At 30.6% G+C, this 24,576-nt stretch overlaps 3 protein-coding genes across 5 annotated transcripts; 2 read left to right on the forward strand and 1 right to left on the reverse strand.

Moving 5' to 3' along the window:
* Positions 1-3,719: 3,719 nt before the first annotated feature.
* Positions 3,720-6,237, forward strand: LOC117925638 (accelerated cell death 11-like). Its single transcript, XM_034844702.1, has 4 exons — positions 3,720-4,022; positions 4,740-4,912; positions 5,348-5,493; positions 5,990-6,237. The coding sequence occupies exons 1-4, from the start codon at positions 3,837-3,839 to the stop codon at positions 6,106-6,108; spliced, it is 624 nt and encodes a 207-aa protein (XP_034700593.1). The 5' UTR covers positions 3,720-3,836; the 3' UTR covers positions 6,109-6,237.
* Positions 6,238-9,576: 3,339 nt separating this feature from the next.
* LOC117924871 (probable disease resistance protein At4g27220) lies at positions 9,577-13,768 on the forward strand. Of its 3 annotated transcripts, none has more exons than XM_034843593.1 (3): positions 9,577-9,644; positions 9,863-13,134; positions 13,292-13,768. In XM_034843593.1, exons 2-3 carry the CDS (start codon positions 9,935-9,937, stop codon positions 13,317-13,319), a joined length of 3,228 nt encoding a protein of 1,075 aa, XP_034699484.1. In that variant the 5' UTR covers positions 9,577-9,644; positions 9,863-9,934; the 3' UTR covers positions 13,320-13,768. The 3 variants fall into 3 exon arrangements, with proteins under 3 accessions (XP_034699484.1, XP_034699485.1, XP_034699483.1); XM_034843594.1 differs by having other exon boundaries at positions 9,619-9,644; positions 9,906-13,134; XM_034843592.1 differs by lacking the exon at positions 9,577-9,644 and having other exon boundaries at positions 9,803-13,134.
* A 4,588-nt stretch (positions 13,769-18,356) lies between these two features.
* LOC117925356 (putative disease resistance protein At3g15700) lies at positions 18,357-19,520 on the reverse strand. The gene has a single exon (XM_034844355.1). The coding sequence runs from the start codon at positions 19,518-19,520 to the stop codon at positions 18,357-18,359; it is 1,164 nt and encodes a 387-aa protein (XP_034700246.1).
* Positions 19,521-24,576: the final 5,056 nt, after the last annotated feature.

The following is a 24,576-nucleotide window of genomic DNA, read 5'->3' on the forward strand; positions in this document are numbered from 1 at the left end:
TCATGATTAAATAATTTAAAAATACATAAGTTTTTAATTAGTTTTAATTATATTTGATTTTTTTTTTATTTTATATTTTTCATTGGAAAACCAAACATAAAAAAAATATTTTCCTTTGCATTTTTTTTCTTTCCTTATTATTTTTCAGAAACCAAACATAAACTTTAGGTTTATAATATCGCTAGTGATTTGTGAGGAATGATGGAAGGATGGAAGAGAATAGTTGAATATGAAAAATTGGAAAATATTTTTTAATAAGAGTTTTATTTTCATTTAATTTTACATATTTAATAGAACTTTTGTAATATTGTACACCCCAAATTTGTCCCATTTAATTAATTAATTTATTATTATCTTTTTAACCTAATATTTAAACTCATTTTATTTTAATTTTTAATTTTAATTTTATTATTATTACCTTAAATAAAACCATTTCATTTCCTAAACCAAAATCGTTTATTTATTTATTTATTATTATTATTATTTTTATTTATTGAAGTTATTTTCTTATTAATTTTAAACACTTTTTTTAATACATAATAAAAGTCAAACAAAAAAATCATATTTAAATAAAAATCAAAATCACGATACTTATTTGTAAATAATTTTGCAAAGTTCTTTCTCCAAATAATTTATTAAGGTCTTCTTAAATAAAATTAAGATTCGAATAATTTCTTTTTTCGAACAAAAAAAAAATCACATTTTAATAAAGTTTAAAGAAACAATCTTTTTAATCAAATTTCTTATAAACTTGTAAACTTGTGCAAATTCCTTTGTTAAGGAAAAATTTCTTTTAAATAAAATTGTAAAAAAAATCTGTATTTAATAAAGGTTTATAAAAATTATTTTTTAAGATAAACTCATTATTTTATTTTATTTTATTTTTTAAGGTAATTTTTTTTTAAAATTAAAATGATTTTTTTTAATTTTAATTTTATTTTATTTTATAAAGTTAAGAAATAAATTATATATATATTTATTTATTTATTTATTTATTTTTTAAGGCAAAATTATTTTTTAAAAAAACTTCTTCACGAATCTTTTTTTTTTTTTTCTATACAAGTAAAATAAAATTCTCTCATAGGTTCTTTTTTTTTCTTTTTTCAAACAATAAAATTGTCAAAACATAGATTTCCTTTTTTTTTTTTCACAAATAAATTTCTTTTAAAAAATCAAATTAGAATGCTTTTGTGAATAAAAAAATGAAAAATTGGATGAACTCTTTATTTTATTTTTATTTATTTATTTATTTTATTTTTATAAATTCCAAATCTTTGAAAACAAGTAATAAATTTGAAATCTCTTTTTTATAGAATCAAAGATAATTTTTTTAAGCTTTATAAAATTGTAAAGCTTTTTCAATAAAACATTTATTTTTAATAATTTTTTTAATAAAATTAAATAATAAGTATTTTTGGTAAATTAAAAAAAGGGGTTGAAACATTTTTTTTAATAATTTCCTAAAAATTCATTTTCGTATTAATAAACCTTTTTTTAATTAATAAAATTAGATTGAATTTTGATTTTTTTTTTTTTTTTTTTTTTGTAAATGAAATTGTAAAAAGTCTTCTTTACTTAATTGAAATATCTTTGGTAGATAGGGTTATAAAAAGTATCTTTTCTAAATAACTTGTAATTTTTATTTATTTATTATTTATTATTATTAAATCATTTTCTTGTAAATAAATTTGTTTTCAATAAATTCTTTTAATAAAATAAGTGAAAATAATTTTTTTAAAAGTAGAAATTGCATACAAATTAAACCAAATCAAATCATTTGTTTTTCATGAATTGAAACATTTTTCTATAAATTGAAATCATTACCTCCAATTTTTATTTTTTTATTTTTTATTTTTTTAATGCAAATAAATTCTTTCAAATTTTTTTAAAATTGTGTCGTGACATTTGAAATAAGATTTTTTTTTAACTAATTTAATAAATTGATTCATATCTTTCTCTTTTTATTTATTTTGCTTATTCTTGTGATTTGATTTTATTATGACTTGTACATATTTATTTATATGATTTTTTTTGTACATATTTATTTATATGATTTTTTTTTGTATTAATGATTAATTAATTAATTGTCACAGTTACTTTCATTCGTTTAGTAAAGACCTTAGGTTTACGAGTTTAAAGGGGTGTTATGGTTCACTACCGTATATTCCTTATAAGTAACCTGATTTTTGAATTCAGATTCGGTTGTTGCACATACGTCTTTTCCAAATAAGGAGTCACACATAATTTTTTTGATTTTATTTCGTTTCCCCTTTTTTTAAAAGAACTAAAATAAGTGGCGACTTTTTTCCAAAAAAAAAAGAAATCAATTTTTCATAATAAAAAGCGAATCTCACCGTTCAAGTGGGAAGACATGTGAAAAATGCGGGTCCACAAATATCATTAACCTTTTTTTATTTTATTTTATTATTTAAGTTTTACTAAATACATCTAATCTCAATTGATTTGAAATTTCATTAAATATATTTTCTATACTTTCTTTTTTATTATTTTCACTTATTTCTCTCATTTAATTAAAATAAATGAAGTTTTCGATGAAATTTCAAATTAAAGAAGTTCAAATATATTTAACAAAATCCTAAAAAAAAGTGAGTGAAATTAACCCTATAATACTATTAAAGATTGCAACCAAGTTTACTTTCAATATACTTCGATTCATTTCGTGATAACTTAAGTTTTAGATTAATTTAATAACTTAACATCGTATTCAAGTTTTTGACATATTTTTGAACTTGTTAACATTATCAAGTAAATAAATCAATTCATATCCCAAAAGTTACTTTCTAAAAGTGACTAGATTAGTTCTTAATATAATAAATATAAACATGGTTCAAAGTACTGGTTGAGGCTCATGTTGAGTTGAGTACTTTTGATTTATAGGCTAGCATCAACTTGGGTATGCCTCATATATGAATTGGTTGGCCAACCCTGAGGGGGTAGCTCAATTGGTCCGACTTTGGATTTGCTCTCCAATGATCACCAGTTCGAGTCCCCTCAGGACCACGGGAGGTTTACCCGGTCGTTAACTTCAGAGCCCCGTGGGATTAGTTGAGGTGCGCGTAAGCTGGCTCGGACATCCATTCGTGCATGTAGAGTTATAATAATTCTACTTGGATCAGAAATGAAAGACATTTTCTATATTTTTTTAAAACATAATATCATCTTTTTAACATCTTCCTTCACTAGTGGCCCCATACCCAACATGTGGAATGATAGACGGGAGAGAGAATCATGAGCAAGATAGAACTGCAAGTTGAGGGAGAGGTTCATATACAAAGAACTGCACATTGGGAGAGATGAGAAACCAAACCTCAAGTTAAACCAAACTTTGATACCATGTTGAATATAAGATTTCAGTTCAAAATGTATATCATGCTCTTTAAGATATACATATTATACACCCTAATATCAATTTGAAATGTTGTGATCAATTTGTGTCAAGACCTGCTGAGTCAACTATCAATATAATCACCCCTTAACACACACACACACACACACACAAGCCTTCTTTTGAGCCACAGCTGCTTGGTAATAAGAGGATAGAAGAAGAAAATGTTATAGTGAAGAGACAGCAAGTTGGCTTTTACTCTAAGCTAACAGCTAGCAAAGCACAGTCTCTGATAAATTAGCTTTAGCCTACAAATATTCCATCTATGTAAGTGCGTACTTCCCTTCCCTTCCCTTTTCTCTGTAGAGAATATTTTCATGGATGGAACAGCTTCTGCTTCTACTGCTTTTTTCCTCGCCTCTTCAGCATCCCATTTGGATGAAGAATAAGTAAAGCTAAGAAGGAAGAAGCCAGCAAGCTCTCTTCAATAATGGCAGCAAGAGATAGACCCCTCACAAAAATTGCAGATGCCTTCATAGAGCTTGCGGAATCTCTGAATTCTCCTAATCCCCGGCTTGAGGTCAGCCAGTTTGCTCGTGCCTGCCGCCTTGTCTCCCCTCTCATCGGTTTCCTGGGCATTGCTTTCAAGTTCGCCGAGATAGAATTCTCTGCTAAGGTGATTTTCTAATCACGGAAGTTCACCCCTTGAAGGCTGGTTTCATTTTTCTTTTTCATTTGATCTCAGGTTCTTTTTCAATATAGGCATGCATGCAGTAAGTTCAATAGTGTTACAAAGTTATTAGAGGGACATGGTTTAAGCAAAAATACAAATTTAGCCTAGTGGTTAAGCATCCTCCCTCTCTCCCCTTTATTTTTATTTTTAATAAAGTTATATTTCTGCTAATCAATGGCAGCTCCGCCCCTAGAATGAATTGAATCTAAAGCTTTAAACAAAGTGAAACCTTAAAGCTCTGAATCAAGGTCAAACCCTACTTGAATTCGAGTGACTATGTTATTTACGTTAATTGCTATGCTTAACATAAAGTGGGAAAAAGAAATAATAGTAACTTGATCCCGGACATCTACTATTATACCCACAATGATCGGTCATACTATTGCCATTCATAATGGAAATGAGCATTTGTCTATTTGTATAACACATCATATGGGAGACCACAAATTGGGAGAATTTGCATCTATTCTAAATGTCTGGTAACACATAAAATCTTAAGAAGTTTATTTTCGGGTTAGATATTCTTTCACGTGAATAGTATGAATATGAAATTTCTCTTTTATTGACATAAAGAATTTAGAGAAAAATATGTTAGTTATTAAAATTGTGTGAAAAAAGCTAGCTTCATGACTAGCAATTTCATTTGTTTCTAAATGCAAGGTTGATAATCTCATGGAAGCATCAAGGTATGTTAGTACACTAGATGCTATGATTGATCGTGAAATTGGGTTGAATTGTGTAAAGAGCTCGAATAGTAATTCAAGAAACCTTGTTCGAGTAAAGCGTTCAATTGACATGCTCAAGGTGATCTGCGAACAAATTTTAGCCAAAAGGTATGTTAATAAATTTCTTTCTATTGCTTATTTAAGGCTATGTTTGGTTTCCGAAAAGTATTAAAGAAAGAAGAAAAATACTAAGAAAATAAAATATAATTAAAATTAGTTAGAAATTAAAGCATTTTAAAATTATTTAATCCTTATAATAATTGAGGAAAATAAATTAAATGTGTTTGACAAAACATATAAAATAATTTATTGACTTAATTTTTTTTTTTTTTTTACTTTTCCTCTCTATTTTTTTTTTTTTTTTACATTTTCTCTCAAATTTTTTGAGAACCAAACATAGGGTAAGTTTCTATTAAAATTGATAATTTAAAATGGTATTAAAGTTTTAAGCGGTGGTGTATAGCGAGTTAATATACATTATTGACTTCTAATCCAATATGTGAGCTTTTGGATTGATCATGGATAATGCAATGAAATTATCAGAGGAAACTCCATCATGGGTCCAGTTTCCACAGCATATCAACAGGTTTTTGCTCCCTACCATGGCTGGGCTATCAGAACAGCAGTTTCTGCTTCATTACCGACTCTTCCTACAAAGGCAAGGCTCATGAAGAAACTGAATGAAAATGGTAAGTCCATGTGAATTAGTGCTAAACTTGAACTAGTTTCAATATATAACTTAATAAGGATTGCTACGATCAGTCAACACATTGCATTATCACCATGGGGTAGTACTTAAATTTAGTCATAGAGTTTGTTTTACAGTCATTTTAAGAAGTGCTTTTAACTCAAAAAGTGTTTTTGAAAAAAAAAAAAATTAAGTATTTGATAAAGCTTAGGAAACACTTTAAAAAATCACTATCAAATGCCCTTTAGAGTGCATTTGATACTGATTTTAAAAGTGTTTTTGACATTTTTAATACTTGAAATTTTTACTTTTTTAAGTACTAAAGAAAACTAAAAACACTTTTTAAAATCACTAGTTAATGATTTATCCAAATCCTCAATTAAGTTGAGATGACCGATTACATTTATTTATCAATTTTTAATGTATATATATGTGTATAAAACTAGCAAACATAAATATATACAAAACAGTCTAATGGCATTGTCTTTGGTTTTCAGAGGCAACAGTGAATGCTCAAATGCAAAATTTTGTTGTTACATCAGCTCCAATCATACAATACATCGAAAATTTATTCCATTCAAGGGTGTCGGGTGATGAGATACTTGGATTAATTTGATGAGTGCAAAGTAAATGATCGTTGTATTGGAAGGTGACATGTCAATTCCATGCAATTTAAGTCAAAATGTATAAGGTACAATGTGTAAGTTTGTATTCCTTTATCATGTTTTATTCAGACATTTGTTGATGACTTTGGAATCTCCTCTCATTTTGCTAAATTAAATCGGTTTCATTTCAACCATTTCCTAAGTTAAGAGATCGACATCCATTTCAACCCTCCAAACATTTAAATGTTGTAACCATTTGAAATCATATTGGTTGCCTCTTTATACCATTTTCACATTTTCCCACACTCTCAATTTGAGTTTTCTAGCAACCATATTCAGATATCATTCTATTAAGAGGGAAAATTTTGATAGAGGAACTTTAAAGTTATGTTTGGTTCAAAAAAAAAATAAGGAAAATAATTTTTTCATGTTTGGTCTTACTATAAAAAATATTGAAGAAAATTAAATATAATTAAAATTATTAAGAAATTTATATAGTTTTAAATTATTTAATCTTTACATAGACAAGTTAAATAAGTGAAAAGAGTTTAAAGTAGTATATAAAAATAATTTATTGACTTTAAATCTATTTTTTTTTTCTACTTTTCTTCTATATTTACCTTTCCTTGCATTTTCCTTCAAACTTTCTAATAACTAAAATATAGATATCAAATTTTTTTATTGAATTAAATTATTACTAAATTGGTTTTTAAAATTGTGGCTTCCCAATTCAATAAAAATTGGGCATGACATGTGGCATATATTCACAAGATGACACGTGGTGAAATTTGGACGGTTACAAAATTTAGTTTGGCATATAAAATCAAATCTTTTAATTGTAGTCAAAAGAGAATTAAAAAAATAAATATTATCTTGTTGACAAATTTATAATGGAAACAAATGTTCCGAAGTCAAAAGAGAATTAAAAATAAATATTCTTTTGTTAGCAAATTTCTTTAATGAAAGAGACAAGTTACCAAAATTAAGGAGCCAAATTCTTTGAATTAAACAACTAAGTCTCGAGGATTCCAAATTTAATTCAATCTCCCTGTAAGTTTGAGAAATTATAGAAAAACTATATACGTGTTTTTTTGCCTTTTGACAAAGTCATTAAGGAAAAGCCAATTTAGCCTCTCAATTGACTTTTAAAGTAAAAAAAAAAAAAAACACCTTCATCATCTACTTTCGGGTTGTAATCAAAGTCATTTAAGAATAAGCCACTCTAGGCCCTCAATTGACTTAAGGTTTCACAAAATCTTCCTACAAGTTTGAAAAATTGCAGAAGAACTATACACGTATTCTTCGCCTTTTGACAAAGCCATTTAGAAATAAGCTATTCTAAACCCTCGATTGACTTTCAAAATCAAGAAAACACTTTAGTCATATGCTTTTAGATTGTGATCAAAGTGAAAGAATAAAGGGAAAATATTCTTTTGTAAAGAATATTGACATTGAGATTGTATTCCACAATTATTAATTTTTTAATACAAATGTTTATTCGCATTATTTTTCCTATAGTTTTGTTAATTTTGTAGGACTTCACGAAATTTATGCATTAGGATGAGTTTCCCATAATGAGTGTACTAATAAGTATGGTTATATATTAGACAAGACTTACATGAATCATGACGGGAGTTATCTAATAGTTATGATATGTCAAACTATTATATTGTATGAATTCTCAACTTTAAAAGGATATTAGGCTTGTGCTGAAATCATCAAGAGGCTTTGACCTACGAGTGAGACTCTAAGGTGGTTATATATTCCTTATGGATTGAGTTAATATTGATGGAGGTTGATGACAATAGGTATTCTTAATATAGACACCATAATATTTCATGGCATTGAAACAATATATTATTTTAGGTGATCTTGAGGACTTGTAATCATGAAATCTATGGTGTCGTAGTAATTCTTTTAGTGGAATTTGACATATGCATTTTGTGAGTTAGAATATATCATTTGATCACACAATAGGAAGATATGTTACTTAAAGATTGGAGAAGTAATCTTGAGAGGTTGATAGTATATATCTCCTTAGATTACGGACATTCATGGGGATTTTGCAAGTAGTGGATAGTAGGACACAAATCTAAGTTTTTTTTTTATTTTTTTTTATTTTTTTATTTCAATTTAATATCATAGGGTATTGGAGTGTAGTTGATTTTCAATAGTGGGATATTGAGTCAATTTCATAATTGAAATTTTTAAGGAGTTGATATTTTCTTATGGGTCCTAATGGTCCCTGCTTGTACTTATATTCCTAGGTGATAGTATTTGAGGGTTGAGCTATTTATTCACATGAGTGCATAAAAGTGTTTTGGTGAAAAGGTAAGGTTGTACAAAAGCTTGTGAATGTTATTTCTGGATTGAGTTAATCGATTAATTGAAGTCCAATAGTTTAATTAATCGATTATAACCTAAGTGAGTTGGATTAAGTGACATAAATCGAATATGAGCTCAAGTCACTTAAACCCATTGGAAGCCTATACAAACCTCCTTAGTGGTTAGGGCTTTAGCCTTCTTTTCTTGTCTTTTTGAAGCAAAATGTGGATCATTGGACCCATTAATAATGTGATGGTTCATCGACTCTTAATGAAGAAACCTTCTGGATTCGTCAGGGCTTATGTTGTTCAAATTCATCACCAAAACACAAATTAACAAGAACTTTTCCTCCAAAACCAACTCATAAAAGGGCACATAAGATGAATAAACACGGATAGATAGTCCAATGATATTTGAGATTGCCCAATCATACTTCGGCCAGACTCAAGAAGGCATTTGGAATAAATTATTTTGGATACAAAGAAAGAAAAGTACTTTGTCATACAATCAATTTGAATAACCATTCCCTTGAATATTAAATGAAATAATATATGATATAGTTAGAATTTAATACATTTTTCATAAACATGTTAAAAGCATATTAAAAAGATTTTATCATACATCAAACCTAAATTATAAATTTATATAAATATTAAACTAGATTTGGTTTAGTTCCATCTTAATTAAATTGAGTTTGGGTTAAAAGGTTCAACCACAACCGTACTAAATTACTAAAATTAATTTAATTAATTACTCAGGCCCATTCAAATATCGGGTTGGATTAAGTAAAGCCAATTGAGTTTTCCCTTGTATTAAATTGTTGGAAAGAGATTAAAAGAGAAAGTTCTCAAAATTTTCAATCTTAACATTTGATCCTTTCTCAATTAAATTAATCCAAACCCAAAAAGAAACTAGAATGTTCTGAACACAATTATACGGAAAAGATAGCAACAATGCCCTTACAGCTCATTCTAACATGCCAGACTGCAACATATAGGACGAGTACAAAAGAATCAAATATTTGAACCCGCTTTGTTTTTGCTTTATTCCACCACCCACTTCATCTTGAAAATATGCTTGTCTGTGTCCTCTTTACGACTCCACTATCTATTGTCCTTCCTCAAAGAAACCAAATTAAACCAGCTACATACTTTCAGGCTTTAAGCTTCTTTGCTGCCTGTCTGTAACAACTGAAGCTGGAAACTGACTGACTCCTCATCAGGTACTCTCCTAACTCACTATGTTTTGTGTGTGTAGTTGTTTATGCATGAGCTCAAGAAAAATCACTAATTAATCTTGTTTTTCATATATAATCCACTTCTTTAGATAATTGCTATTGTAACTATTAGGTGATCAATTCTTTGAAAAAGTATTACACAAAGCCAATTGAAAGAATTTTTAGTTAATCTTTAGTGTATTGTTTATGCATGATGTTCATAGGTTCATTTGAAGTATAACTAACTTTCAAGTTCTGGTGGCAAAGGTATCTTAAGACAAAAACTATAGTTATATATGGATATTGTGACTTTCATTTGGGGTGTTGGAACGAAGCTGTGGGGGCCGGTTACTCATCAGATAGGCTATCTGGTCCACTATAAGAAGAATTTGGAGAATCTCAAAGCTGAAGTAGAAGCACTAGAGGCCTTAAGGAAAGATAACCAAGAATCTGTGCGAGCAGCTGAAATGAATGGAGAAGAAATCAAAGCTCAGGTGCAGATATGGCTGAAAGGGGCTGATGCAGCTATAGTGGAGGTGGAGAAAGTGATAGATGATTTTAAATTGAACAAGAGATGCTTGTGGGGGTGTTGTCCTGATTGCACATCGCGGTACAAGCTAAGCAGGAAAGCAGTGAAAGATGCAGTCACCATTGGTGAACTTCAAGATAAAGGAAAATTTGACAGGGTCTCGCTCCAAATTAGGAAGCCCTTGGAGATTGAGTCCATGATCTCCACGGGAGATTTTGAGGCCTTCGAATCAACTCAACAGGCAATGAATGAGGTCATGAAGGCACTAAGGGATGATAACGTTAATGTCATCGGGGTCTATGGAATGGGGGGCGTGGGCAAAACAACCATGGTGGAACAAGTAAGCGTGCAGGCCCGTAGAGATGAACTGTTTGATCATGTGGTCAAGGCTGTTGTTTCGCAAAACATCAACCTGAAGATGATTCAAGGTCAAATTGCAGATATGTTGGCAGTGAAGCTAGACGATGAGACTGAGGCCGGAAGGGCAGGCCATTTGAAGGAAAGGATAATGAGAGGAAGGAGGATCCTCATATTCTTGGATGATCTCTGGGGGAGAATAGAGTTAGCAAAAATAGGAGTTCCTAGTGGCAGGGACCTTGAAGCTTGCAAATCGAAAATCATACTGACCACAAGGCTGGAGAATGTGTGCCATGCCATGGAAAGCCAAGCAAAAGTCCCTCTTCATATCCTCTCTGAGCAGGATTCTTGGAGGTTGTTTAGGAAGAAAGCAGGAAATGCGGTGGATTCCCCTGATTTCCATGACGTAGCATGGAGGGTTGTCAAAGAATGTGGGGGTCTCCCAATTGCTCTAGTAGTAGTTGCAAGAGCACTGGGGGACAAGGACCTGGAAGAATGGAAAGAGGCTGCTCGACAACTTGAAATGTCGAATCCTACAAAAGATGATCATGATCACACGGTTTTCAGATGTATAAAGTTTAGCTATGATTACTTGAAACATGAAGACGCCAAGCGGTGCTTTTTGAATTGTTGCCTGTTCCCGGAGGACACCAATATCAACATCGAAGACTTGGTGAAGTATGGGATCGGGCAAGGGTTGTTTCAAAATGCTAATACAGTGGAAGAAGCAAGGGCTGCAGCAAGTTCCCTCCTCAAACATCTTAAAGCTTGCAGTTTGCTGTTAAACAGCGATCAAGAGGGGTGCGTGAAAATGCATGATGTTGTCCGGGACACCGCCATATCAATTGCTTCAGCTGGAGGTGAACTTGCCTTTCTTGTGCACTCTGGTGCTGCCTTAAAGAAGTGGCCAAGGAGGGACAGCTATGAGGCCTACACAGCCATCTCACTCATGTCCAATGAAATCCAGGATCTCCCTGATGGCCTAGTATGCCCGAAACTCCAGACACTGTTGTTGCAGAATAACATTGACATTCAAGAGATTCCTGATGGCTTTTTTGTAAGGATGGAATCTCTAAGGGTCTTGGATGTGAACGGTGCGGATATCTCATCACTACCCTCGTCACTTGGGCTTCTGCTGAACCTTAGGACGCTTTGTTTAGATGGATGCAAGTCAACAGACATATCGATACTTGGAGAGTTGAGAAAACTTGAGATTCTCAGCCTCAGAGAATCCTGTATTGAGGAGTTGCCCGAAGAAATAGGAAAATTAGTCAGCCTAAGGATGTTGGATCTCACCATGAGTAGCGACCTCAAAAGAATTCGAAGTAACTTGTTATTAAGCTTGTCCCAGTTAGAAGAAATCTACCTGCAGGGTAGTTTTGGAGACTGGGGGAAGCCGATTGAAGGGATGGACCAAGAAACAAATGCGGGGTTCGATGAGTTGACACGGTTGCCTTACTTAAACACTTTGAAGGTGGACATAACAGATGCTGGATGCATTCCACAAACTGTTGTATCCAATCCAAACTGGGTAAAATTCAACATATGCATGAGCGAGGAGTTATTCGTGCGGCTCATGGATGTGCATTTGTCAAAAATCATGGCTGCTCGTTCAAGAGCCTTGATTCTCAACACAACCTTCAACACCTTGCCAGATTGGTTTAACAGCGTGGTGACTGAGAAAACCGAGAAACTGTTCTACATACATGGCAGTGGTTTACATAACATTATTTCAGAGTATGATCAAGGCAGGCTAAATGGCCTCAAGTCTCTCCTTGTTCAGAGTTGCTATGGGATAGTGCAGCTCATGAATACGGACATCCATGTTTTAAATAGACCGGTTTTTGACAACCTAGAAGAGCTGCGTGTCCACAATATGGATTACTTGAAAGTGATATGCGTTGGTGAACTACCACCCGGTTCATTGCGGAAACTGAAGTTTTTTCAGGTGGAACAGTGTGATGAGTTGGTTGGTGCGCTGCTGCAGCCAAATTTGTTGCAAAGACTAGAGAATCTGGAAGTTCTTGATGTGAGTGGGAATAGTTTGGTAGAAATCTTTAGGTCTGAAGGGCTTGGGAAAGAACAAATCTTGTTGAGAAAATTGAGGGAAATGAAGTTAGATAAGCTGCCTCAGCTGAAGAACATTTGGAATGGTCCTGCTGAACTAGCAATCTTCAACAAGCTCAAGATTTTAACTGTGATTGCGTGCAAGAAATTAAGAAATCTCTTTGCCATCACTGTGTCTCGATGTCTTCTGCAACTTGAAGAGTTATGGATCGAGGATTGTGGTGGTTTAGAGGTAATAATTGGAGAAGATGAGGGAGAAGCATCCAGTAACATGTCCCATAAATCAAGAGTGAAGGAGATTATTGAAAAACAGAAGGAAGAAGCAATGGAGAAGATCATCTTACCGCAATTGAAGAATTTATCTCTGCAAAATCTTCCACTGCTCACAGGCTTCTACTCCGGATTTGCAAGTATTCAATGCCCATCCTTGGAACAACTGCACACGCAGGATTGCCCGCTTTTTAGAGCTACCACAGATGAATTTCACAGCAGAAAGCAAGTCCAAGTAAATAACGAGCAGCATTTTCTCCTCCTCCGCAAAAGGTATGATCGACACCTCCAGGGTGTATAAGAAATTGCTATGTGAAACTGATATCGAATGCTCTCGTTTTAGTATTTTCTTGAGCTTCATTAACTCAGCCTGATATCATTGTGCTACTCTTAGGTGGTGTTATAAATTATCGTTTATTTCTTTGATTAGGCTTTGGGAGCTGAGACAATTTTCGTAAGAGAAGAATGATACAATACGGAAGGAAGATGGACAATACACAATGAAGGACCGGGCAAAGCCATGGGGTTAGCCACCAAGCTCGAGCCAATTCAAACAAGTGGACTAGCATTATAACTGCCTGCAGGGAGAGTGGATCGTTACCCTCAGTTAGATGGGAACTATAATTAATATCTGAGCTCTCTAATGTTGGTTTTTATTCCTATCCCTCAACCTACTACTTTCTGTACTGTCGGAGAAATCCACCGGCGTAGCCAGCAATTGCCTTTGGTGCACGTTCTCCTCAATGCTATTTTATAGTCAGGTGTTGTTAGGAGCCATTTATCGTCCTTTGAGTTGGCAACCATTAAACATGCCTTTTGTCATCCTTAGTTTCTCTTCGTATATGGCGCCCTTAGACATATTTCTTGAACACTATAAATTGCTTCCTAATATTGATAATATTTCTATACACATGCACAAGTTGTTGGATATCATTGTCCTTAATTAGCCAAGTCTTTTCTGTCCCTCTACGCCGGCGATTCTCACAGTTACCGAACTCGTTGGTACAGTCCAGGTAAAACAACAAAATTCAATCAAACACATGAGACACTGATTATATGTGAAAATCCACCTATAGAAATAGTTTCGGCCTCTAAAAATGCGTAAAGTATGATCCATCAATTGTGATAAAAATCCACCAAATTAGATAGAAATGTATATAGTTTCACTTGATCTAGAAACTACTATGGTACAACTCTTACATATATTGACCAACATCTACACATCTTTTTCATTTTTGCAATGTACTATTTCCCCATGCTCCTTATTAGATCACCTCAAAACTATATATGCTCACGTTTGATAGCTCAAATCCTTGAGTTGTACAGGGATTTCAAAATTTTCCAAATAAAATCTTGACTTTGAGAGATTTTGGAACGAGGGTAGAACAATGGTGTTCTCTCTCTCTCTCTCTCAACAAAAATACACGGGCACTTGAGCACCCTCTAGAATGGCACTTAAACTTCCCTTGTTAGAATAACACTTTCCGTATTTCGTGCTTTTTTCATTTAGGAGAATTGTGTTTTAAGTCCAATTGAGCTTGATAATTAAGATAAAATCCTTTAATCACTCGTAATTGATTACAAGGATATGAAATAGTAATGGACAAAAATACTATTTTTTGATTCATTTTTATCTTTATTCTACTATTCTTCACATGCCACTACCATCAAATTATCTCTTATTTAACCATTTTTGGATTTTTCATTATTTTTTAAAACTCTTTTATAAATAATTGAAAAATAAACATTATTTTCTATTTTTAAATTATAAATTAAAAAATTATATTAATGATTTAAAGACAATTTTGGAAAATACTTTCTAAAAAAATGTTAATTTAAATAAATAAAGATTATCTTTTACATTTTAGAATAAAATAATTTAATGATTAAAATACTATTTAAAATAAATGTATTCACTATTTTCTTTTCTTTTATACTAAAAAGTATTTTAAAGTTTTTTTATTATTATAAAATAAAAAGTTTAATTTTCTTCCTTATTTTAATAACTTTTTGAACATAACTTTTAGTAATAAATTATATGAAATGTTGCAAATTTGTTTACTAAGGATTTTTTTTAATGATTTTATTTAATTAAAAATTTATTAAAATAAGAAAAAGAAAAAGAAAGAAAGAGGATGAATGGAGGGTTTTTATTTTAAATACCCAATTAAAATGTTTTTGTATGACCTAATTTTAGAAGTAGATTATATCAATACATGGTAGAGATTGAATTTTTCTCATATAAAAGGGTTGAAAAGTATATTTACTCATTTTAAATGAAAATAAGTAGTTAAAAATTATATGGATTATGTATAAGTTTGGTTTAAAAATATTTTTCTAGTTTTTATTTTTTATTTTTTATTTTTATTTTAAAAAATAATTTTTATTTTCTATATTGTATCTTTTGAAAATACGTTTTCTTAAAAAAATGAAAACTATTTTTAAAAATGAAAATTGAAAACCTTGTTTAGTACTATTTTTTTGTATGAAAATATAAAAAATAATTAAATTTCATTTATTCATTTATTGTGCCAATGTACAATGGTATTATATTAATTGTATAAGGGAAATCTACTAAGTGTACAAGAGTATATAAAACTACATTTTGTGAAAGATTTTAATTTATTATGAATTATTCATTTATTTTTCTTATCACCCACGAATTGTACACCTATATCATGCATTTTATTTAATTATCACATGAAAATTCCAATACTTTCCTAGTAATAATATTTGGGGAAAAAAATTTGACCCTAAGTCATCCACTATTTTATCAACCAAACCATTGGAAATATGATTAAATATACCTATGTGGATATATAAATTAGGAGTGATATGAAATTTGTGTCACCGTACAAGGGTATTACACTAAGTGTACAATGGAAATATACTAAGTGTACAAGGGTGTATAAAACTATCCTTTATGAAAAATTTCAATTGAACAACTTCTTTATTTTCCTTGTCACCCAAGGATTGCACGCCTATGTCATGAACTTTATTTAACTCCCATATGAAAATTCCAATATTTTCCTCAATAATGATATTTGGGGAAAAAAATTTACCCTAAGTCATTCACCATTTTCTCAATCAAACCATTGAAAACATGGTTAACATACCTACATGAACACAAAACTTAAGAGAGATCTGAAATTTGCCCTATTGTACAAGTGTATTACACTAACTATATAAAGGAAATATGTCAAGTATACAAAGGTGTACAAGACTCCGAATAGGTTTTGTATGATTTTTAAACAACTTGAGCTTAACATTAAGATAATTATTGATAGTTAGTTAGTTAGTTAGTTTTTTTTTTTTTTTTTTTTTTTTTTAACCAAACTATGTCATTAAGACATTCCCAACAAAAATTAACACATAAGAAATAAAATTAAAATCAATCATGTTTGAATTGTTCATTATAAGTAAACTAAATGAAAAATATATATTTTTACTATTTTGTCTTTATAAACATAATTTTATTGTTATCAATAGATATTAAAAAAATCATATTTAAATGGAATTAAAAAAAAAATATATATATATTTTTGTAACATTTTTATTTTTTTAAATCATTAATTTAAATTATGAAATTAGTTTTAAAATAAAAAATATTTGTTATAATTATAGTTTTGAAGATTTCATGATTTTTATCTTATTACTTTTTAAAAAATTGCTTTAATAAAAAATATTTATTTTAATATTTTTAAATATTTAAATCTTTACTTAAAAATATTTAGGATTAGTGTGGGGAACAATTAGGTAATTTTGGAATCAAAAAATTTTTAATATAATGAAAACTTTAATTTTGTCATTTACCCTATATAGTTTTAAAATTATTGGAATATTGGTGAATTAGTCTTAGAAATATTGTTTTCTTGATTAATATATATATATATATATATATATATATATAACATGTGAGTGTTTAATTATTTCCAAAATAATACGGAAAATAATAAAAACTTTGTGTCTAATTTGCAAGTTAGAAAAAAAAAAAAATAATAATATTTTATGAGGTATATACAAATTATTTAATATATATAAGAAATAATGTACAACATATATATATTTTGTAAGTAAGAAAAAAAAAAAAATTTGCTACGATATTTAAAAAAATATTTATTATATATTCTATAAGTTTGAAATAAAGAATAATATTTATTATATATTCTATAAGCTTCATAGCGTTTCATGAATCAATTTCTTACACACAGAGCAGGTGTCAAACACGCTAGTCTCGGGAGAGGAAAAAATGCTGCTCCTTATTCATTTGGAATTCCTTTCTGTCGTGAAATTCTAAAAAGCGAGCGACTCTGCATATGCAGTTGTTCCAAGGATGGGCAGTGAAGACTTGCAAATCCAGAATAGAAGCCTGTGAGCAGTGGAAGATTTTGTAGCGATAAATTCTTCAATTGCGGTCAGATGGTGCTCTTCTCCATTGATTGGTGTGTTTTTCAGCGATCTCCTTCATTTTTGACACGATATTGCTTGTTGCTTCTCCCTTGTCTTCTCCAATTATTACCTCCAAACCACTACAATCCTTCACTCATAACTCTTCAAGCTGTAGAAGATATCGAAGAGATTTTTTAATTTCTTACATACAAGCTGTAGAAGATACTATTAAAATGTTAAGATTGTTGAAACTCATCTAACTCCATAAGTCTTATGCATTTGTCGAATTTTACTTAGTATGGATCAAATCCAAACAGCCCTTGCTTCTGTTAGAAAATTTTGGATATAATGGAGAAAAGAAACACTCTCAAACACTCACTTTGATACAATAAAACTCTCAAAGTTATAAAATAAGAACAAGAAGAAGAAGAACACAAGAACGGCTCAAACAAGTTCTTGGAACTTTGTCCAAAGACTCTATTTCCTCTCACCTCTAGAAATCTTTAGGGAACTAATGGAAATAGTCTTGAGATTGATCAAACATTTTCACTTTTCTGCATAAGATTTCAAAAAGAAGAAAAGTCATATAAAGTACTCTTAGGGTTAAAAAATGGTTACAAGGATGAGAAAAAACTTATTGTCTTCCTTAATCCCTTCATCTTTGTAACATTCAAAAATTAAATCATATGTTTAATTCACACGTTAAACATGATTTAATCTCAAATGTGTAACTCTCTTACACTTAACCTCTTAAGATTTTATAAAATTTCAAAGATGAGAGACTCATTGTCTTCCTTAACCTTTCAAGTTTTGTAATATTTCAAAACTTAATCATGTGTTTAATTCACACAAAAGTGTAACCCTTCTTACACTTTATTTTTCAAAAGTGTAACTCTTCTTACACTTTATTTTTTAACCAATAATATATATATTTATATAAATATAACAGCTTCTTCCACTCTATCGGCATTTTGAAAGAACCCTTGGCGTCTCCCATACTTCACAAAGTCTTCCATGTTGATATATATTGGTGTCCTCTGGAAACAGGCAACAATTCAAAAAGCACCGCTTGGTGTCTTCATGTTTCAAGTACTCATAGCTTAACTTTATATACCTAAAAATCTTGCGATCATATCATCTTTTGTAGGATTGGACATTTCTAGTTGTCGAGCAGCTTCTTTCCATTCTTCCAGGTCCTTGTCCCCCAGTGCTCTTGCAACTACTACGAGAGCACTTGGGAGACCCCCACATTTTTTTACAACCTTCCATGCTACATCATGGAAATCCGGCCAATCCACCACATTTCCTGCTTTCTTCTTAAACAACGTCCAAGAATCCTGGTCAGAGAGGGTATGAAGAGGGACTTTTGCTTGGCTTTCCATGGCATGGCACACAGTCTCCAGCCTTGTGGTCAGTATGATTTTCGATTTGCAAGCTTCAAGGTCCCTGCCACTAGGAACTCCTATTTTTGTTAGTTCTATTCTTCCCCAGAGATCATCCAAAATAATGAGGATCCTCCTCCCTTTCATTATCCTTTCCCTCAAATGGCCTGCCCTTCCAGCCTCACTCTCATCCTCTAGCTTCACTGCCAACATATCTGCAATTTGGCCTTGAATCATCTTCAGGTTGATGTTTTGCGAAACAACAGCCTTGACCACGTGATCAAACAGTCCATCTCTACGGGCCTGCACGCTTACTTGTTCCACCATGGTTGTTTTGCCCACACCCGCCATTCCATAGACTCCGATGATATTAACTTTATCGTCCCTTAGCGCCCGCATGACCTCATTCATTGCCTGTTGCGTTGATTCGAAGGCCTCAAAATCTCCGGTGGAGATCACGGACTCAATCTCCAAGGGCTTCCTAACTTGGAGAGAGACCCTTTCAAATTTTCCTTGATCTTGAAGCTCACCAATGGTGACCTTATCTTTCACTGCTCTCTTGCTTAGCCTGTACCGTGATATCCAACCAGGAAAACACCCCCACAAGCATCTCTTGTTCAATTTAAAATCATCGTTCACTCTCTCTACCTCGTCTATAGCTGCATCAGCCCTTTCTAGCCATGTACGAACGTCAGCTTTGATTTCCTCACCATTCACTTCAGCTGCCCGCACAGATTCTCGGTTATCTTTCCTTAAGGCCTCTAGTGTTTCTACTTCAGCATTGAGATTCTCCACATTCTTCTTATAGTGGACCAGATAGCCTATCTGATTACCAACCGGCTCCCACAGCTTGTCTACAACCTCCAAAATGAAAGTCACGATCTCCATACCTATATAGTTTTTCTGGTAAGATATTAACACAATATCAAGTGGATTATATATGAAAAAAGAAGATTAGTGATGTTTCTTCAGGTCACGCATAGACAAAATATAGTGAATTAGGAGAGCAACCTGATGAGAAGTCAGTTAATTTGGAGCTTCAGTTGTTACAGACAGACAGCCAAGAAGCTTAAAGCCTCATAGTATCTGGTTTAATAAATTTGGTATCTTTGAGGAAGAAGAATCGACAGTGGAGTAGTAAAGAGTAGACAGATAAGCATATTTTCAAAATGAAGTTAGTGGAGGAATAAAGCAAAAACAAAGTTGGTTCAAGTATTTGATTCTTTTAGTCGTACTATATCTTGCAGTCTGGCACGTTAGAATGAGCTGTAAGGGCATTGTTGCTGTCTTTTTCCCTACAATTCTGTTTAAATCAGATTCTAGTTTCTTTGGTTTAGATAACTTTAAATGTCAAATGATCTAACAATAAGATTGAAAATTTTAAAAAACTTTTCTTTCAATCTCTTTCTATTAATTTCACTTGATTAACGATTTATGAATATTTATATATAAATATCGTTTAAGGGGATAAACCTCACTTCTACTTTAATTCAAACCCGATATCATCCTCTAATTTAAAATTATAATAATTATCTTTTATTATAAGTTAAACTAATTTATGATAAATACTAATATTTGGATTTATAATAAAACATTAATTTTCACTAAGGTTATGTTTGGTTCTGAAAAGTATTAAGGGAAAGGAGAAAAATGTTAAAAAAAAATATATTATTTTTTAGATCTTTGGTTGTTTTTATAGAAAATATCAAAGAAAATAAATTATAATTAAAATTAATTAAAAATATATATATTTTCAAATTATTTAATCTTTATATTAAAAAGGTAAATAAGTTAAATGAGTTTGCAGTAGCATATAAAAATAATTTATTAGTTGTTTTATTTTTATTTTTTACTTTTTCTTTTCTTTCACTTTTCCTCTTTATTTTCTTTCCATCATATTTTCTCTCAATTTTTTCAGGAACCAAACATAACCTAATAGATTGATCACATGTAATTCAACTTGATCCTTGAATTAATGTGCATAACTCATCAAATTTTAGTAACTTGGTTGTGCTTTGTTGAAACTTTCATTTGAACCCAATTTAATTGAAGATGGAATCTAAACTAAATCTATTTTATAACTTATATTTGATGTGCATAACAAAGCATTAGAAAACTGATTCCAATTAGTGAAGAAAATCAATGTTTTAAAAATCAGATTAGACCGGCCGATCATGGTTCTAGTAATAATATGTTCAAAATCTAAAATACATTTACTCAACAAATTTATTATTAAAATAACAATCTATTTAGTTTGAATGTATTTAAGATATACAAGAAATAATAATATGTGTATAATTTTTTTTAATTTTATTTATAAATTTATATTTTTTTAATATTAAATACTATACAAAAAATTCAAAAGATACTTATTAAGAAGATTATTATGATCATTTTTATATTTTCGATAATCAATTAAATAAAATTTAAAAATAGGATAATTAAAATTAGTTAACTAGTATCAAACATGCTCTAATTGTCTTCATTGGATCAAGGGAAGAAGAGAGAGCTTCTCACAAGGAGTGCTAACAACATGAAAGAGGTGACCCATTATTTGAACATTCTCTATGAACATTAAGTATTGGGATCCATTGTTGGAAAGCGTTTCAAATTCCTAATTGGCATATATTCCTTTAAGTAAATAATATTTCCAATCTTGATAAATTATTGTGATTTTTTAAGCTTATACCAAATAGGTAGAGATATAAGGAATTGGTGGAGTGATACTCATGGTTTAAAGTATAGACAAAAGAAGCAAGAAAACATGTGATGTTTTAAGACTAGATAGTTGTATTTATCTTTTCTATCCTTTATATATTCTCTATGGTCGGATTATTCTTTCTTATCCATGCATGGATGAAGGTATAGTTGGGTAAACCATATTAAATCCTTACATACTTTTGTTTGGGCATTACAATGATTACCCATATGGAAAAACATAAATGGGAAAAATTTTAGAAATAAGGAGAAAAGGGAAAGAAAATATAAGTGAGGGGAAAAATCACCTACACCAAGACATTAATAAAACATGGTTAGGGAAAGTAGAGAAGTTTATGGGAGTTATACTTGGTAACTGCTAAAACTAATGGAATTTGAACTGAAATTTGAGGTATCAAAAAGGAAGGGAGTAATGGATAAGGAGGCAATTATATATGGGATCGTAAATCTAATACAAGAAAATGACATGGACATGCAAGCTAAAGGGAAGCACGACATGGAAGAATGAATTAGGAATAAAAACTAGGATCACTAACAGTCATATATCTTTGCAATTGAGCCTAAAAATGAAGAATGCAATCAATAGAAGTATGGCGCAATAAAAAAAAAATGACTCACAATCAAGAGGGTACAGTAGGTTCGCAATCAATCCTAGAGAATTGATTCGTGAGCTAAAATTAGTAGGACATGGATTATTATAAATAAGATGGACAAAAGAACTTAACTATCCCCATAGCTAAATTTCCTTCGCTGGCAAGCATGTTACTCTTTTTTTTTATCCTTTAGTTATAGCATTAGTACAATTCAAAAATGGGTGATCAATGAAGGGGTTTCTTTCTTCCTATTCTTATCTCATGTTCGGTATGGGATTAATTTGTAGGGAACTTTGGATTACTCTGTTCCCAAGTCGTAGATCCTATAGAGTGCATGCAATCTAGTCATATACTTCTCTAGATCTAATGCAGTGGAAAACATGACATCAAAAACCAATAACAAATATAAATCTAGAGACAGTGTCCATACCTATGATTTGGTTGTTTCCAAATTGAATCAAATCCAATCCAAAGAAGATGTTGTGAGCATCGTAGATCTCATCTGCCCAAGGATTCCGCCTAATTTCTCCGTTCATAGATTTAGGCATAAGAGAAAGGCAAGTTTCTCTTACTCTCTTAAGGCTGGCTAGGGTTTGCAATGAGAAAATAACCCAAACAAGATGTGAGTGCTAGAGGAATAGGTAAATGACTTACACTTGAAGATGGGATTATAGGGCTCATGTTGATATTAACAATAATAGATGATTAGTCATGTGTGGTCATGGCTTCCAGGATTGATTGAAAATTGGAAGGCCTTTATTGAAATGACAAGTGATTAAAGTCACGAGTTTAGAAATTGGTACACAAATGCTTTCATTTTCCTTGAGTAATCAATTATTACCCACCTACTCTACCAACTTTATTATTATTTTTCTAACTACTATCCCTCTGTTTACTCTGGTTTTATTTGATTCATACCATTCTCTTACCACTTTCAGAGTAGTGCGAGTAGTCGCTGCCATGTATCTCATTTATTAATTTCCAAAGAAAAAAAATTCCATCCACAGTCATAACAAGAATAAAAAAAATATCTTCTTTCTTTACATAATATTATTATGGAAGATCTCTATCTTTTATTTTTCCCTGAAGCAAAATTAGTGCTATCATGTTTATAATCCATAAAAATTAAAAATATAATTTAAAAGTTATTTATTTTTAAAAAATAATAAAATAAAAATTGTATCCAAATGATATCCTAATTATTTATTCTATTTAATTTTTAATTTATATTAAATTCATTAAAATTTTATTAATTATTTACAATTTTAATATAATAATAGAAAATAAAAAAATCAATTGTTATATGAACCACCATCAAACATAGGTGGAACAATTTATTGATATTTTATTAATCTTATAGTTTTTATGTTAGTTGGAGTGAAATAACAAGTGTGTTGTCAAAATCATTTAGTATCCATGTGTAGAGCGTCAGAATCTATGCAAATTTAAAGTCTTGAGTTTTGAAATTGTTACAGACAAGCAATTAGTTATCACTCACATCATCAAAGTAATAATAATAATAATAATAATAATAATAATAATAATAATAATAATAATAATAATAATAAGATATCTTCTTTCTTTATATTACATAATTATAGTTTATCTTTATTTTTTTCATTTTGACTAAAAAAATTAATATTTTTCATCATTTCACTTTTGTCATAAAGAATATTAGAGGATAGAACTCGTATATAACTATTTGATTTTGGAATCTCTTTTATTGTTTACTCTTTGTATATATATCTATACCCTAAACTAATGACTCTCCTTTATTTGCACATTAAAGCATGAGGCTTGAATCGAAGGGGTATCTCTGCACTTTTTCTAATGCTTTTATTTATTTATAGTACCTACACATTTATATATAGATTATGTTGGAGTACAATAATGTTGCACTTAAACTCGATGATAAGTCATCCAATTGATGATTCTTAGAACATGGGGTGTGATGTCAAATATTATAAAATGTTTTATTTATCCTCACTGATTACTAATTGGTTTTCAAATAAAATAATTAAAGTTCGATCCGAGAGATTAAATAAAACAAAAAGACTAACAATGAGAGTTTTGCATAAAAGTGTGTTTAAAAGAATCCCCAAAATTTTTAAGCCAATTTTCAAATAAAAAAGAAATCAAAATTTTGGTCTACAATGATAATTTGAAAAGAAAATATGAAGGTATCAAATGGTATATGTAGAAAATGGAGTAGATTAATTGTTTTTTATTTATTTTTATTTTGTTTATATATATTTGCATTAAAGGTATACTTTTTCACAAAACGTTAAATGTGGAGAGTGGGCAGTAGGTAAAGGATGGCCAAAGGACATATGAGAGCTTACAACTAGAATACAACCATTTATTGATGGTGCATTGTCAAAGTCTATCAAATTTAAAGTAATTGGAAATTGGAACACCCATGCTCTCATTTTTACTAAGCAATCAGTTATCACTCGCCTACTATTCCAACTTTGTTATTATTGTTATTTATTAATTTTTGGGTCCTGACTCATTCCTATCAGCTCACTCTGGTTTTAATTCATCCATATGCTTTTCTCTTGCTGCTTTAAGACTATCCACATCCATGCATCTCATTTATGAGATAGACATCTGCTCCCATTAATATTAACTTT

Source organism: Vitis riparia, chromosome 11 (genome assembly GCF_004353265.1).
Source record: "Vitis riparia cultivar Riparia Gloire de Montpellier isolate 1030 chromosome 11, EGFV_Vit.rip_1.0, whole genome shotgun sequence".
Taxonomy (NCBI): domain Eukaryota; kingdom Viridiplantae; phylum Streptophyta; class Magnoliopsida; order Vitales; family Vitaceae; genus Vitis; species Vitis riparia.